Source organism: Eutrema salsugineum, unplaced genomic scaffold (genome assembly GCF_000478725.1).
Source record: "Eutrema salsugineum unplaced genomic scaffold, Eutsalg1_0 scaffold_2, whole genome shotgun sequence".
In the NCBI taxonomy this organism is placed as follows: Eukaryota; Viridiplantae; Streptophyta; class Magnoliopsida; order Brassicales; family Brassicaceae; genus Eutrema; species Eutrema salsugineum.
In genome coordinates this window covers 12496836-12510222 of record NW_006256829.1, presented here as the reverse complement: position 1 = coordinate 12510222, position 13387 = coordinate 12496836, and the positions used below count along the sequence as shown (strand labels likewise).

At 39.7% G+C, this 13387-nt stretch overlaps 1 protein-coding gene across 1 annotated transcript; it reads left to right on the top strand.

The window, feature by feature from the left end:
- The first annotated feature begins 6039 nt into the window (after nucleotides 1-6039).
- On the top strand, nucleotides 6040-6636 carry LOC112086513. The gene is made up of 3 exons (XM_024155472.1): nucleotides 6040-6282; nucleotides 6327-6470; nucleotides 6550-6636. Exons 1-3 carry the CDS (start codon nucleotides 6040-6042, stop codon nucleotides 6634-6636), a joined length of 474 nt encoding a protein of 157 aa, XP_024011240.1.
- Nucleotides 6637-13387: the final 6751 nt, after the last annotated feature.

Sequence of the window (13387 nt, the reverse complement as noted above, 5' to 3'; positions counted from 1 at the left end):
CAACATTCCGATTCCTCATAAGTCTGGCCATAAGAGAAAATCTTGATCTGCGGTTAATGGATGTTGTAACCGCATATCTCTATGGGCCCCTGGACAACGAAATATATATGAGACTCCCAGATGGCATTGAACTAAAAGACAAAAATGCATCTCGAGATCAATACTGCATCAGGCTGAACAAATCCTTGTATGGACTGAAACAAAGTGGGCGTATGTGGTACAACCGCCTCAGCGATTACCTCATCAAAGAAGGCTACAAAAATGACCCCATCAGTCCATGCATCTTCATCAAGAAGTACTCAAACAAAGGATTTGTAATCATAGCAGTATACGTGGATGATCTAAACATCCTCGGAACATCTGGTGAGATCTCCCAAACAGTCGACTGCTTAAAAGCAGAATTCGAAATGAAAGACCTAGGCAAAACAAAGTACTGTTTGGGATTACAACTTGAGTACATCAAAGGAGGAATCCTTGTGCATCAATCGGCTTATATCGAAAAGGTACTCAAGCGATTTAATATGGACCAAGCTCACCCATTGACCAGCCCAATGGTAGTTAGAAGCTTAAGTGATGACCCTCTTGGTCCCAAAAAGGATGATGAAGAAATCCTTGGTCCTGAAAAGCCATACCTCAGTGCTGTAGGAGCGTTAATGTACCTGGCTAGTCACACTAGACCAGACATATGTTTCGCCGTGAACCTCCTCGCTCGATATAGTTCATCTCCAACTCAGAGGCACTGGAACGGTATAAAACATCTCCTAAGATACCTTCGAGGTACTCAAGACTTAGGACTCTTCTATACTAACCAAAATAAAGATGGGTTAGTCGGCTTCGCCGATGCAGGATATCTATCAGATCCGCACACTGCCAAGTCTCAAACTGGCTACGTTTTTACGCATGGAGGAACAGCCATCTCTTGGAGATCAATGAAGCAGACACTCACTGCCACTTCATCAAACCATGCTGAAATCCTAGCCATTCATGAGGCTAGTAGGGAATTCGTCTGGCTGCGCTCCATGACTCAGCACATCCGCAGAGATTGTGGTATGGACGAAGACACACAGCCCACGGTGATGTATGAAGACAACGCGGCATGCATAGCTCAGCTCAAGGAAGGATATATCAAAGGAGATCGGACGAAGCACATTCTACCGAAGTTCTTCTCAACCTCAGACTGGCAGAAGGACGGCACTCTCAGCGTTCAGCAGGTCCGATCCAGTGAGAATTCAGCTGACCTCTTCACCAAATCATTGCCTACTTCAACACACCGGAAGCTCGTCAAACAGATAGGAATGTATAGACTTAGAGATCTGCAGTGATGCTACAATCAGGGGGAGTAATGCGTGTTGTACTCTTTTTCCTTCACCATGGTTTTGTCCCACTGGGTTTTTCCTGGTAAGGTTTTAATGAGGCAACATTCCCCAGCGCATTATCGAGATCCCGATTGAGTAGCTGACCCGGTTCACTCGTCCAAGGGGGAGTGTTATAACACATATCATATATGGACTCTTATACCGGCCCATTAGGCCCATCAGGGCATTGTACTTAACCTAGATTCCCTATGTACTCTATATATACATTCCAGTGATTAATAAAGTTTCTAAGTTTTCACAACATTTATGAATTTTTCGATATGTAGTGGTTTTTTTAAAAAAATAATAAATTAAAACCGTTTAAAACCAAAAAAAAAAAATGAAATCGTTTAAACCAAAAAAGAAGAAGTTTAAATCGTTGTTTCTTAAGTCGTTTTACGTGAATAATCAAACAATCATAACCGGTTATTTCCGATTAGCATGAACAGTTGACCACTAAATCGAGACCTACTTGTTTTATTTTTAACCTTTTGAGTGTTTACCAAAATATCCTAACCTGGTCAACTCACCTTTTGGAGCTTCTTTTCGGCTCTCTGTACTCTGTAAGACTGTAACCTCTATTATAATGTTCTATTTCATCTTATAATCATAACATTTAACCAAGGGAACATTCCTTAAAGAAGCCAAAATTTCGTATAAAAGATAATAACTTTCAACCAAGTCCAAGCCATGAAAGTTGGAACTTGGATTAATGGAACGAAATTTATTGCCATGTGTGGTTTGCTCTTTTGAGTGGTAGACCAAAAATCAACGTGTTTTTTAGAACCAACAAAATGAACAAAGTTGTTATTATTTTCGTTTTTGTTTTTAATAACAAGAGGTAATTCAGTTCTTTTTTTTACAAAGAGTAATTCAGGTTTTTATCATCTTAAAAAAGGTTTTTATCATCTAAACATTCTCTTTACAGGAGTAACTAACATGATTATCAAATTAAAATGAATCTAAAGCGTGACACTATTTTTGACTGAATAAATGAGAATATTTAGATAGTTTCGCGTTTGCGATATATATCAACAGAGCAACTTTTCCACAACTTTTCTACAAGTGAGAACTATTATCTCATTATCATTTGGTTATTAATATATGTGTAATGTTGTTATTGTTTCTCCCATATATAATATATAACTCTGATGATATTTCTTTCTACCTATCTTAACCAACCAATATTAAGTTAACATGCATCCAGAAGATTACGTTATACACAAACACAACTAATAAAGCTGGAACTCCTTTTAAACAAACCCAAAATGGTTGGAACTCCGAATTTGTGTTGATAACTTAATAATTAATATATATGGTGGAGAAGAGTCGAGTTAGGCAAGGCAGAAGTAGGACACGTGGTGATCAAACTATTCATAATAATACAATATGTTAAACTAAGAATTGTTAGAGAAATAAAACAAAATAGTCAAGATTTTATAATTAAAAATTAAGGTGGAAAGTATTTTTGATATAGTTGCTAAGCGAATTTTTACTCATTAAGTTTTTGCCTTCACGCAACCTACCAAGAAATATCAAAAGCTTTATGTTCTGGGTTTTTTAAAGGGTTGTTTTGAAAATAAAGACGTTTTTAAGTTTTAATTTGAGGAAAAGTAAGTTTTAAGTTTTAATTAGTCGGAGTAGGGACATATTTTCATAATAGCAAACTTACCCTTCTTTCTGAGAGAGAGAGAGACAAAGCAGTCTGTTCCTCAGAGAGAGAGGCAGTGACAGAAAATATCGTGGGTCCCAGGCGTAGTCTACATCTGCGCGCGTATCAGCCGGGAAGAGAGCACTCACGCGCGTGTTTGGGTCGATTTTTGGGCCTGATTTCGTATTTAAGAATGAATTCCCAAAACCCACCTAACTGGACCTCGGTTATGGGCCGGAAACTACCCAAGTAATTGCACGAAAAACTACCCTTCCCATTCCCTTTTTAATTTTGGCGGCAAAAATTGTGGTTAATTAGGGATAATGGAGATAAATTGGTTAAAATAAGAAACAAAGTACCCTAACCAAATTAGAAACCCTAGTTTCCCTTTCCAGAAGATGTTGAAATTGAAGGGAAATTATGCGATGATCTAGAGGACTACAACCACGGTTAGTTACTTAATCCTATTATTGTACACCCATAGATTTGTCATTGTTATTTTCGATTTTTTTCGGTCTGGTGTTCGCCATTTGCCAGTAGTTTTATAGATATGGTGTTCGCGAATTGCAGTGAATGCGTTCATTCTTGTTATGGCGGGAACGTGGATAAGGTACTATACAGGAGAATGGGATTTCAAAATGGACATATCTCGTCGTGGCAGGTGCATAAATTGCAAAGATGTGTCCGGACCAGATGATTTGAGAAATCTGATTGCGCATGAGTTCGGATTAGACACGAGAGTTGTTTCGGTGGAGACTTCCTACTGGTTTGATGATGTTCTAGCTGAGCTTAATGGTGATGGGAGTTGTCCATGTGTAATAGTTACTCCTCGAGAGTACAAATTCTTCCTTTTGCTGCATAAGTCTGACAAGTCTGTAAATTTATTTGTCACATTCAAGGAGTCAGTAAATGGTAAAATGGTGAGATTGAAACGGAAGGAAAGTCTTGAAGTTCAAATTGCAAGGGAACGGCGAAAGTCCTTAGGGCCAACAAACTTCATAGTCTCTTCTTCGGCAGAGTCTAGTCAACCCGATGATGAAGCAGATGATGAAGATATCGATGATTGTTTGCTGATAGCACATGCCGAGAAAATAGAGGCAGAGGCCGCTATGAACACCTCCAAAGGTGTACAACTTGAAGCTGTCTCTGTTATCCATCCTCCATTGGGATTAAAAATGTCCCAGGAATCAGAGAAAGTAGAGGCTAAGGCCAGCACTAACACCTCCGTTAATGTAAAACCGGATGTTCCAAGTCACGCTGTCTCTGATGACCACCCTGAGTTGGAATTAAAAATGTCCCAGGAATCAGACGAGGCGAGAGATTCGGAAGAGAAGGAAGCTGATGATGTTGACGATGACGCACACGGCTCTGATGATGATTATGATCCGGATTATGATTTTGACTGGTGGAATGATTACGTACTAGCAGATGGAAAGGGTTTCCATTCTAAACCTGGATTTGATGAGGATAAGGATGACTCTGGTAGTTCAGGCGGTTGTGGAAGTACTCGCGGAAGTGAGCCGAGTGATTCAAACCATATGGACAACTCCATTGTCTTAACGGAGAGTCCTATTCATTTTCCTGGAAGAAAGAGGACTGTATGTGAGAATGTTCTGGCTCCCCATGGAGATGATGATGATTTTGTGCAGACTCCGACAGGTGATGTCAGTTGGGGGCGTCTGAATGGCGGTGCAGAGCTGAAGAAAGCGATTAAACGTACAGAACTATATGGATTTACGGATGTGGCACCAGTCTCTGATGAAATGGGAGGGGATTTCGATGAACTTGATTTGTCAAATGAAGATGGAGAGATATGGGTTGTGAAAAAGTTCAGGAACAAGGAACACATTAAAATCACGTTGGCCATCAATGCGCTGAAGAATATAGTGACGTTCGAATTCAAAAAGCATGCGAAGAAGTACACAGTCGCCGAATGTCCATCAAAGATATGTGATTGGAGAGTGTTGGGGTGTCAAGTTGGCGAGTCGGCATTGTATGAGGTGAGGAAGGCGTGTTTGAAGCATACATGCCACCCGGATACAAAAAAAAGAAATTTTCAAAACATGCTACTTCTAAAGTCATGGCGGCTCTGCTGAAGTCTAAGTATGAGAATGCAATAGTTGGGCCACGTGCGAGTCAGCTACCTGTGATTATTCTCTCCGAATATAATATTACAGCCTCGTACTGGAAATGCTAGAAATCTAAAGAGCTGGCTATATACTCTGCTCACGGAACAGAGGAGACTTCTTTCAAATTATTACTGATTTACCTCCATGTGCTCAAGTATGCTAACCCCGACACCATAACGCATTTGATAACCGAGAGCGAGAGAGATGAAAAAGAAGGAAAATGTATTACCAGATTTAAGTCCGTATTTATGGCATTGGCTGCATGTATATCTGGATGGAAACATTTGAAACAAGTAGTTGTTGTTGATGGGACTCACCTCACTGGTAAGTATAAGGGTTGTCTATTAACGGCCAGTGGACAAGATGCTAATTACCAGGTATTTCCAATAGCGTTCGCCGTTGTTGATGCAGAGTCTGACAAGACGTGGAGGTGGTTCTTTGAGAAGTTGTTAGAAATAATTCCAGATTCCTCTAATCTTACTATTATCTCGGATAGGCACGGTGGAATTGCCAAAGCTAAAAAGAAATGGTATCCACAGTCACACCACGGTGCATGTCTTGTCCATATCCAGAGAAATGTTCACGCTAAATACAAAGGTTCCGGTCAGAAAGGGTTGGTCGGAAAGGCTGGAGAAGCGTTCACAGTTTCTAATTTCAAGAAACTATACGCAAGGCTGAAGGATGTTGATTATGGTTGTTGGGAGTACATGGAAAAAATCCCTCTTGCGCTGTGGACTAGATCACACTTTTCTGGTCAGAGGTATAATATGACCTCCATAACATTGCAGAGTCTCTGAACAATGCACTATTAGCTCCAAGAGACAGTCCAATCGTTGCAATGCTAGAATTTATCAGGCGAATGTTAAGTAGGTGGCTTGAATGCAGAAGAGAGACCATTCAAAAGATGGATGGTGACATTACAGAAGAGGTTGACAAGTTAATGAACCTGCAGCAGCAAAAATCTGCTGCACTTTCGGTTCAAGGCATTTCTTTGTGGGAGGTTGAAGTGAGTTCTGAGTTCGGTGTACGGAGGCTTGTTGATCTCCTAAACAAAACATGCTCATGTCTAGAGTTTCAGACATTGAAATATCCTTGCCGACATGCAATGGTCGCGGCTAAGCTTCGCCAAGTGGAGAACAGCAGTTTGGTTGATCCAATTCTTAAGAAATCAATTTGGAGTGCAACAGTTAGTGGCAAAATCCTACCAGTGCCCGACCTGACGACATTCGTATCCCAGCAGAGGTGCGTGACCTTAATATTATGCCACCTAAGGCAAAACGTCCATCAGGAAGGCCTACGACGAAGAGAAAACTTTCAGCAGGAGAGTATCCTCAGGTTAGTGTACACTAAACATATATTTTTTTCCCAGTGATACTGATTACTGATTAATGATTACTGATATACGCTATTGCAGGTTGCGAAAAAAAAGAAGCCAAACAAATGCTCTAGATGTGGAAATGCCGGCCATAACCGGGCAAAATGCAAGGAAACATTGGGTTGACCGGGTGTGGCTTTTGTGTGTGTCTTGATGTTTTTTTGTGGGGATGTTGCTTTGTTTTTTGGGTTTGTTTGTAGCGTACACTATGTTTCCCTATATTCAAACTTGGAAAGGCATGAACTATGTTTAATTTGTTATGAAATTTATGATGTTTACTGGTCAGGGTTTAGGGTTTAGACGGTGGACATGTTGCTATGTTTTTTGGGTTTCTTTCTAGCGTGTACACCCTTGACGGTGGACACTGTTTGTGTACACTGTGATGGTGGACAACATCAATCAGTTTACATCATATAGTGTATTTGCATTATGGCTTATGTATAAGTTTACATTTATATGGTTTAGCATATAAATTTATGTTATGGACATTATGGGTTAGGGTTTAGGGTTTAGGGTTTAGGGCTTAGGGTTTACGATGAAGGCTTTAGGCTTTATCTTATAAAGGAATCAAAATAATTAGCACAGGCATGGATCTGGATCAAAATAATTCTCAAAGACATGGTTCTATAGCAGAGAAAGAAAACTTTATGAAAGACATGGTTCTAGATCAAAATAATTATCAAAGACATGGTTCTATAGCAGAGAAAGAAAACATTATATAGAAAACGGACAATGATCGTGTCTTTAAATTGAAATTGTAGGACAGGACAACACGAGTAAACGGTTTTTTCAAAAAACAAGTCATTACAATTTTGAAAATCGCAATAATGATCCCAGTGTCTGAGTTCAAAAAAATCAAATTGGAAACGACAAAAACTAGTTAAGTACCTTTTTTGAACTAGTTAAGCACCGTTTGACCGACTCGTTTCCCTTCTTTACTTTATAATGTTTTTCCGGTCGTCCTCTATAAAACTGTCCCCAGCCTTCTTCAGGGAAACAAGTTTCCGATAATAGCAAAAGTTAATAACAGCAAAAGTTACTTACTTTCTAAACATGTACTCTGCGAAAGTGATCTCATTGCAATTGAAGGAAGTGGAGAGGAAAAACAGTCCATGTTTCAGTACAGGTATTTGATGGTTAATTTGAAAATAGGGCATTAGTTAAGTTTTAGTTTTACAGGGTCGGTCTTTTACATCGTCTACCTAATTAGTGGTTTGCCGATTTCATTAGGACCTGTGGGTGAGGACTTGTATCACTGGGAATCTATCATAACGGAGCCTAAAGGTTCACCCTATGAGAATGGTGTTTTCAAAGTAGACATTCACTTTCCGCTTGACTACCCTTTCGCGCCACCTAGGGTAAGGAATGAAGCATATGATTGCTCTCTAAAATTGCTGTATTTTTAGGGTTTAGGATTTAGTCAATAAAGATTTCAATTACTAATAACACTGATTTTTTTCAGGTGATGTTCAAAACAAAAATGTATCACCCAAACGTTAATACTTATGGGAACATTTTTCTGAAGATGTTGAACCCAACTCACTTCAGGACCAACAACAGCATCAATGATGTATTTTTACACATGAAAGAAATAAATCGTTATTGTCTTTTAGGGAATATAATATAGTAATTCCGTTTAAATAAGGGCTTACCAGTGTTTACATGTATATGTAATCAGGTACTGACGGAAATACACCAAATGTTTACTGTCCCCCAATTAGGCGAAGGACACTTTTTTGTTGAATAAATTGCTAGAATTTACGTGGAAGACAGGGCTGCTTTTGAAACCATTGCACTTGCGTGGACGGTGGAGCACGCCGGAGGAGCATAAACTCCTTAATTGTACTTTTAATTATGTTTGTTGAATTGTGTATTTTGTTTAGGAAAAAAATAAGACCTCTATTTTGTTAGCGTGTAGTTGGTTGGGAAGTTTATGACTTCATATTAACTTTTTAATATCATTATGTGGTTTTTATGTTTTGGATTTGATAAATTGTCGAAGCATAAATTGTCCAACGATTTCATGAAACATAAATCATGGAATATTAATTCAAAGATTGTTCATTACATACTAAAAAGGAAATATATGTGTACACTTCATATAATGTACACATACTCGTGTACACTTGCAAAGGTGTACAGAATAAACTTATTTTTAAAGCATTTCGCAGATACGCCTAGCACACCAATATATGAAGCAACCATTGCAAAGTACTCGGATCTCAGGTTCGAAATGATCAAATGCACAATCAGGCAGCTTGATGACGTCGTCGGTTGGATATGAAAATGAGTTTGAGTACGTATCCATGTATGCAGTTCCGTAATATGAAATCTCAAGAATTAACTCTTCACCTAATTGTCGCACGCGCTCTGACTGTAGACTTCCGTGATGCATTGCCAACAGTTGCAATGTTTGGCTTGTGAAACAAGGGTCACCCAAGCAAACGCTGAACATGGCGGACGCCAGGGTCGAGAGAGCGTCGGTGGGAACATTTGGTTCCAGCATGGTCCTACTTGCAATGAGATCTGCGCCCCTTGTTGCAAGTCTCAGGCCTTCCCAGTATCTTGCCTCAGGGTTTCCACTCGCCAAACATCTCAGAAAGAATGGGCGTCTCTCATTTCCAGGGCATATGTCGTTGGGGACACAGCAAATGTTGGAAGCTTTGAGGACATCGTCGGTGAAAACAAGCCGGAGGGTGCGCTTTCCAGCGCGCACAAATGGTCCGAGTCGCCAAAATGCTTCACTGCTGAGCCTCTTGAGGATTTCGATAAGAATTTCATCAGGCAAGTCTGGGAGCGACATGTTCGGTTTAGGGTTTGTTATGTTTGGTTTAGGGTTTGTTTTCGCTGGAAAGGAGGCAAGTTTTGGTAAGACAAAGCAAAATCATCATATATGGACTTCACTGGTGTGTGGTTGGGGGGTGGAGAATTTATTATACGGTTGAAAATAATATAATAGTGTACTCTCTTTTAGTAAATATTTCACCTACCCGTTTTGTACCCACAATTTTTTAGAATAATGGTCAGTTCTCTTTTATTAAAGTGCCCGAAACTAGTAGTTACATTTATAATGTAGTGCGACGTGTTGGGATCAGTTTAGCAGTTTTGAAGTGGCTCTTATCTGTATACCAACCACGAATTAGGACATTTATATATCTATCCACCTTGTCTACAAATAAAGCGAATCAAATTTATTTTTCACCAAAGTGAAACAACAATGCACTACTTAGACGATGATGTTTTAGGGTTAATAGTAAAGAAACTAGCTGAGGATGATTCCTATCATCTTGGCCCCTTTATTCGCGCAGGAAAACGTGGAAGAGCCATCGCGTTCACCGACGACGTGTTACGCTCTGCAGACATCTCTCGATTGGTTGACTCACCGCTCGACTTATCCCCTAGGAGCCGTTACCGCCCATTCTTTGAGCGTTGTCTTGGCGCCTGTAATCCACGAGCTATTTATTTCGAAGCCATTAGAGTTGTCGTGAGTGAGCAAAGATTGTATTCAGCGATTACAATGCTTAACCGACTTGTCCCATGTGATAAACATGCTACTTTCGCATGTGCCATGTTTGAAATTTGCGTCGGTCGTCCACGAAGGACTAAAAAACTCCTCACATATGTATTCACTCACCACGTCCCTTATGCGGCTTATGAAATGAAGCTGTTAGCGCACGCCGTTATACGTCACGTATGGGAGTTCGCACTGGGGCCGTTTCAAGATCCGTGGGGTAGCCTTTGGTCCTTCCCCATCACCCTACAAGAAGAACCTATATCGGAGTGTGTAGATGACCATTACGATGGCTCAAATACACCAGACTGCGAGTATTGCCTTCTACAATGCACGGCTCTGCGCATAAGATATTTACTTTAGTTTAATTATTTAAATTGCAAGTGCTTGTTTAATTTTGTAATAAATTTAAGGTGGAAACTAAGTGAAAATCACTTGACGATTGATGTTGTAACAAGTAGCTACTAACAACTTAACTAGTTGTAACAATGTAACTACTTCTTTAATTTCTGTAGTTGGTAAACATCACTTCACAAACTTATTGTAATATTACTTCTGTTCAACTACACACTAATTGTCTTACCATTAACTATTTCTCAACAACATCTACCCATGGAATTCAATATATACTTTCATAAAATTGCGCAGAAAGTTCACCCTAAACAAACCTTACCCAAACCCTATAACCTTCCCAAAAAATGCCAGATTTACCAGATTTACCAGATCATATTTTCGAAATCATTGTGAAGAAAGTTGCTCAGTCTGACTGCATCGACCTTGGACCGATTATTCTGGCCGGGACCCGTGGTAGAGACATTGCGTATAGCGCGGAAGTACTCAGATCGGCATACCTATGGACATTGCATGACACACCATCTCGGATATACCCTGGTGCAGTATATCGGCCTTTATTCCTGCGCTGCTTAGCGTCGAGAAATCCACGGGCCATATTGGTCAAAGCTATAAGGTTCGTGTCAACAGAGGAGAAGATCTACACCGCCATCAAGATGCTAAATAAGCTCGTGCCATCAGACGTCTATGCGACTTACAGCTGTGCGATTTTGCAAATGTGCGTGGGTCGCCCTAACAGAGGGAAAAAACTTCTTAAGATGGTTTTCATGTACCACTACCCTCATGATTCTCGTGAAATTCTTGAAGTCGCCGCAGAGATAGTAGATTTATTCTGGTCATTTTGCCCACGTAATAAACATACATACAAGGAAAAGTTCAAGTACCCTAGTCTCATTCATGAAGATAACTCTGCGTCGTGCGAAGTGTATCACGAGAATGTGCATTATATTGTTACATGTGAAAATTGTTATCTTAGATGTTCGGCAGAACGCATAGCAAAAATGATTTAGTATCGATGTGCTATGCTTGCTTGTCGCTTGTTTGTAAAATAAATATGAAGTTTTTATAACAGCCTTATGTTTAACAGCCTTATGTCAACAAAGGGTTTACAATCACGTATACCAATGTTGGTGTACGATTACTGCCCCGTATACCAATTTTAGTGTACGTTTACGTTCCAGTATTCATCGTTCTTTAAATATGTGTAATGTTATTATATTTTCAACCTGTTTTACGTTTCCAATCTATATCTCACCCCGTTTACGTAAGTAGGTGTACGTCTTTAGGTTTACGGTTTTAGGTATACGTAAGTAGGTGTACGTCTATAGGTATACGGTAATAGGTGTACATAAATAATTACATTGAAGAGGTGTACATAATTAATTACTGCCTAGACGAAGTGATATCCTGGCACTTTCATGTTGATACAAAACATTTTAAGAGCTTGATGATTAATTACTACATTTACGAACATAAGTACCATAAATATCATAAAATCAACTACTAATTCTCCTTAGATTATGTTTATACAAAAGTAAGAGTTGCAACTAAAAACCGAAAGCAATTTGAAAAACATCAGTTGTAGTTTGGAACATTTAGACAACATAAATAATTAAAGAGACACGAATGCAAGCAAATACTAAGATTACGGCTTTCACCAATCGAGCATGAACGGCCAGCTTGGAACGACGTTCCCAATGAAGCGGAAGAACCTTTGGGTCTTTTGGGCCCAGAAACAGGTTGTGCACTTTGGCTGCTTAAAGTCTTCTGCAAACCACTGGAGCCAGTAATTGATAACCCCGCAGTGACAGGTGTACAGCGCAAGGAATCTAGGATGAAAGGCAGCCGCTTTCTCAGTGAAATCCACTGGCAAATCGAAATTCCATCCGTGTGGAACGTCAGCCAGCAACAACCGGCTCATCCTCCTCCGGTTTTGCACCGTGAGCCTGCCCAAATACTCCTCTGCACGGACGAAGTCTTCCGACACAGCTCTGAGCCACATCTCGTACACAAAAAGGGCTCGGTCGTAGCCTCCCTCCGCAGCAGCCCTTATCAATTCCACGCCTTCACCATCATGGAAGAAAAAGTAGGCTTGCATCCCCCTCTCGAAAATAACCTCTGGATTACCCGCGTCATGGAATCTCCTCATCATCGTTGGGTAATGTGGAACCGCCGCTTGTTCATGCACGATTTCGGCGAGATCAATGGCTCGATAGAAACCCCTGCTTGTGCCGATACGGTTGAAACGAGAACAAACAGCACGGAGGCGGGCTATTTCCCTTATAGTTGGGTTTGTAGCGGCCAGAATTTGTTCCAGCAATTCATCAGGGAGTGAGAGAAGATAGGAAAAATCAGCATCACCACCTCTGTTTCTCCTTGGAACCATCGTTTATTTCGGTGAAAAGAGAAAAGATAAGAAAATGGAATGAGGAAGAGGAGAAATGATTGAAAATGGTACGAAACAGGAAGTTATGATGGTTCTAAGTAGGCAGTTACGGTGAAGGGATTCAATTTAAAGAGGTAGTGCGGTTTTAATAGAGCCGAATAGCTGTCTTTGAAGAGAGACGTTGAAAAGAGACGAAAATGTGTCTTTTCGTTTACCGGCAAAATTAAATTACCACAATAAATACAAAGAATCACCAAATCAAATCAAATTTCACCAATTAACTTTATTGATGAATGCTTTAATGTACTTTTTGATATACCACAATACATTTATGATTTCTGAGACAATACTATTAGTATTTATGATATTATCGAAATTTCATTAACAAGACAGCCCTTTTATAATTGTTTGAAAATAAATTTCTTGTCATCATTACAGACGTTTTCTCAACATCACGTTAACCGAGATATAGAGTACAGATTGAGTCCACATAGACGAAATCATGAATTTTTTTTGAAAATATGCCTACAGAAATAGGTAAGGTAAGGCTTTTAATAAATAATGTCGTATGTATATCCATGTTCTCCGAAAATTCTCTGAAAACAGATAATGTCGTTTGTTTACTGAAA